The sequence below is a fragment of the Myotis davidii genome, unplaced genomic scaffold, assembly GCF_000327345.1.
Source record: "Myotis davidii unplaced genomic scaffold, ASM32734v1 C64051801, whole genome shotgun sequence".
NCBI lineage: Eukaryota > Metazoa > Chordata > Mammalia > Chiroptera > Vespertilionidae > Myotis > Myotis davidii.
The window spans coordinates 1-1,502 of NW_006379749.1; the positions used below are offsets into that span (position 1 = coordinate 1).

Below are 1,502 nucleotides of genomic sequence, written 5' to 3' on the forward strand. Positions count from 1 at the left end.
CTGACTGAGGGCCTCACACAGATGCTGAAGAAGCTGGAACAAACCAAGAAGAAAGCAGAAGCTGTGGTGAACACGGTGGACATCTCAGAACGAGAGAAAGTGGCACAGCTTCGAAGGTAATTGGGGGAGGTCACCCACGAAGATACAAAGGGGTTAAAAAGTGCCAGAAAGCTAACTGTTTCTTCCATTTACAGTCTCTACAAGAAGGCTGGGCTTGGCAAGGAGAAACGCCAGGTCACCTATGTCGTAGCCAAAAAAGGTGTGGGCCGCAAGGTGCGCCGGCCAGCTGGAGTCAGAGGTCATTTCAAAGTGGTGGACTCAAGGATGAAGAAGGACCAAAGAGCACAGCAACGGAAGGAGCAGAAGAAGAAAAACAGGCGGAAGTAAGCAGAGCCACCAGGGCCTCTGAGAAGGCAGCGTATGGAGAAGCGACTGCAGTTTACTCCAGCCTCCGTTACCAGCTGCACCCTGCTTGCATCAGTCATCTGAAAAGACAGTGAGGTGTGGGGTACCTAGAACGCTCACAGTGCTGAGAAATCTGCCTCTTGTGAAAGCACTGCCGAAGTGCCCTGTTGGACTCCACAACCCTTCCATGAAGAAGACAGGGTACTTTTTTAAATCATAAAAGGGAACTCGAGTGTTGAGGTGGCATTCACTCTAGTCTATTTCTGGACCTCTGAGGTCTCTCCATCCTCTTCCATTGACATTTAAATAAAACCATGATTATAGATGTTTTTTCTGCCTTCCCATTAAGTGCTAACTTAGGTGCTGCACTGTTCTAAATCCTATTTAGCATGTTCTGACTCCTGAGGTAGAAATGACAGACAATCCACAGGTCCCAGTAGTAAAACATTTACTAGAGCAAGCAGAAAAGAATGCACATCTTAAAGAAACCTTCACAAAGTCACAAAATTTGAATTATGTATATTTCCTTTATAAACAACATAGAACAAAAATCATCAAATCATCTCAGCAAAAGATTTTTCTACCATTGTGGCAAGTTAAAAAAAACAACACAATGAAATAGGGAAGACAGTTAAAAGCTGTTGAGGTTTTAAATTTAGCAACACTTCAGACCTGGAGCAATCCTGTTTTTAGGATCATCTTTCGCCTTTTAATAGTAGTGGCTCTGGGCTTCTACTACAGGCTGCTGCTTCCTGTCTCAGGGCTGGATACAAACCTGAGCATCAACTCCACTTAGAATCAGATACCTCCCTTCCCTGCAAATGTACGGAAGCACCACAGTGCTTCCCAAACATCCCTAACACCTCAACGGACTGGCTTTGCGGACGCCAACTCCTAACAGGGACTGCCTGGGCACATGGCTAAGAAAAAGACTTTTACTTATTGATGTTTATAAGCTGACAGTAAGAAATACACACGACATGATATAAACCTAGAGTTTTATATCCTATAAGGCCCTCACAACAAACCCAGAGCCAAAAGAAGCTTCCCAGCTCTCACTGCTTATGATCAAAGCAGCCCCCCAAAATAATCCAAAA

General features: G+C 44.7%; 1 protein-coding gene across 1 annotated transcript; it reads left to right on the plus strand.

The window, feature by feature from the left end:
• Positions 1-15: 15 nt before the first annotated feature.
• On the plus strand, positions 16-733 carry LOC102757781 (pre-rRNA processing protein FTSJ3-like). Its single transcript, XM_006777769.2, has 2 exons — positions 16-116; positions 195-733. Exons 1-2 carry the CDS (start codon positions 22-24, stop codon positions 385-387), a joined length of 288 nt encoding a protein of 95 aa, XP_006777832.1. The 5' UTR covers positions 16-21; the 3' UTR covers positions 388-733.
• The last annotated feature ends 769 nt before the right edge of the window (positions 734-1,502 follow it).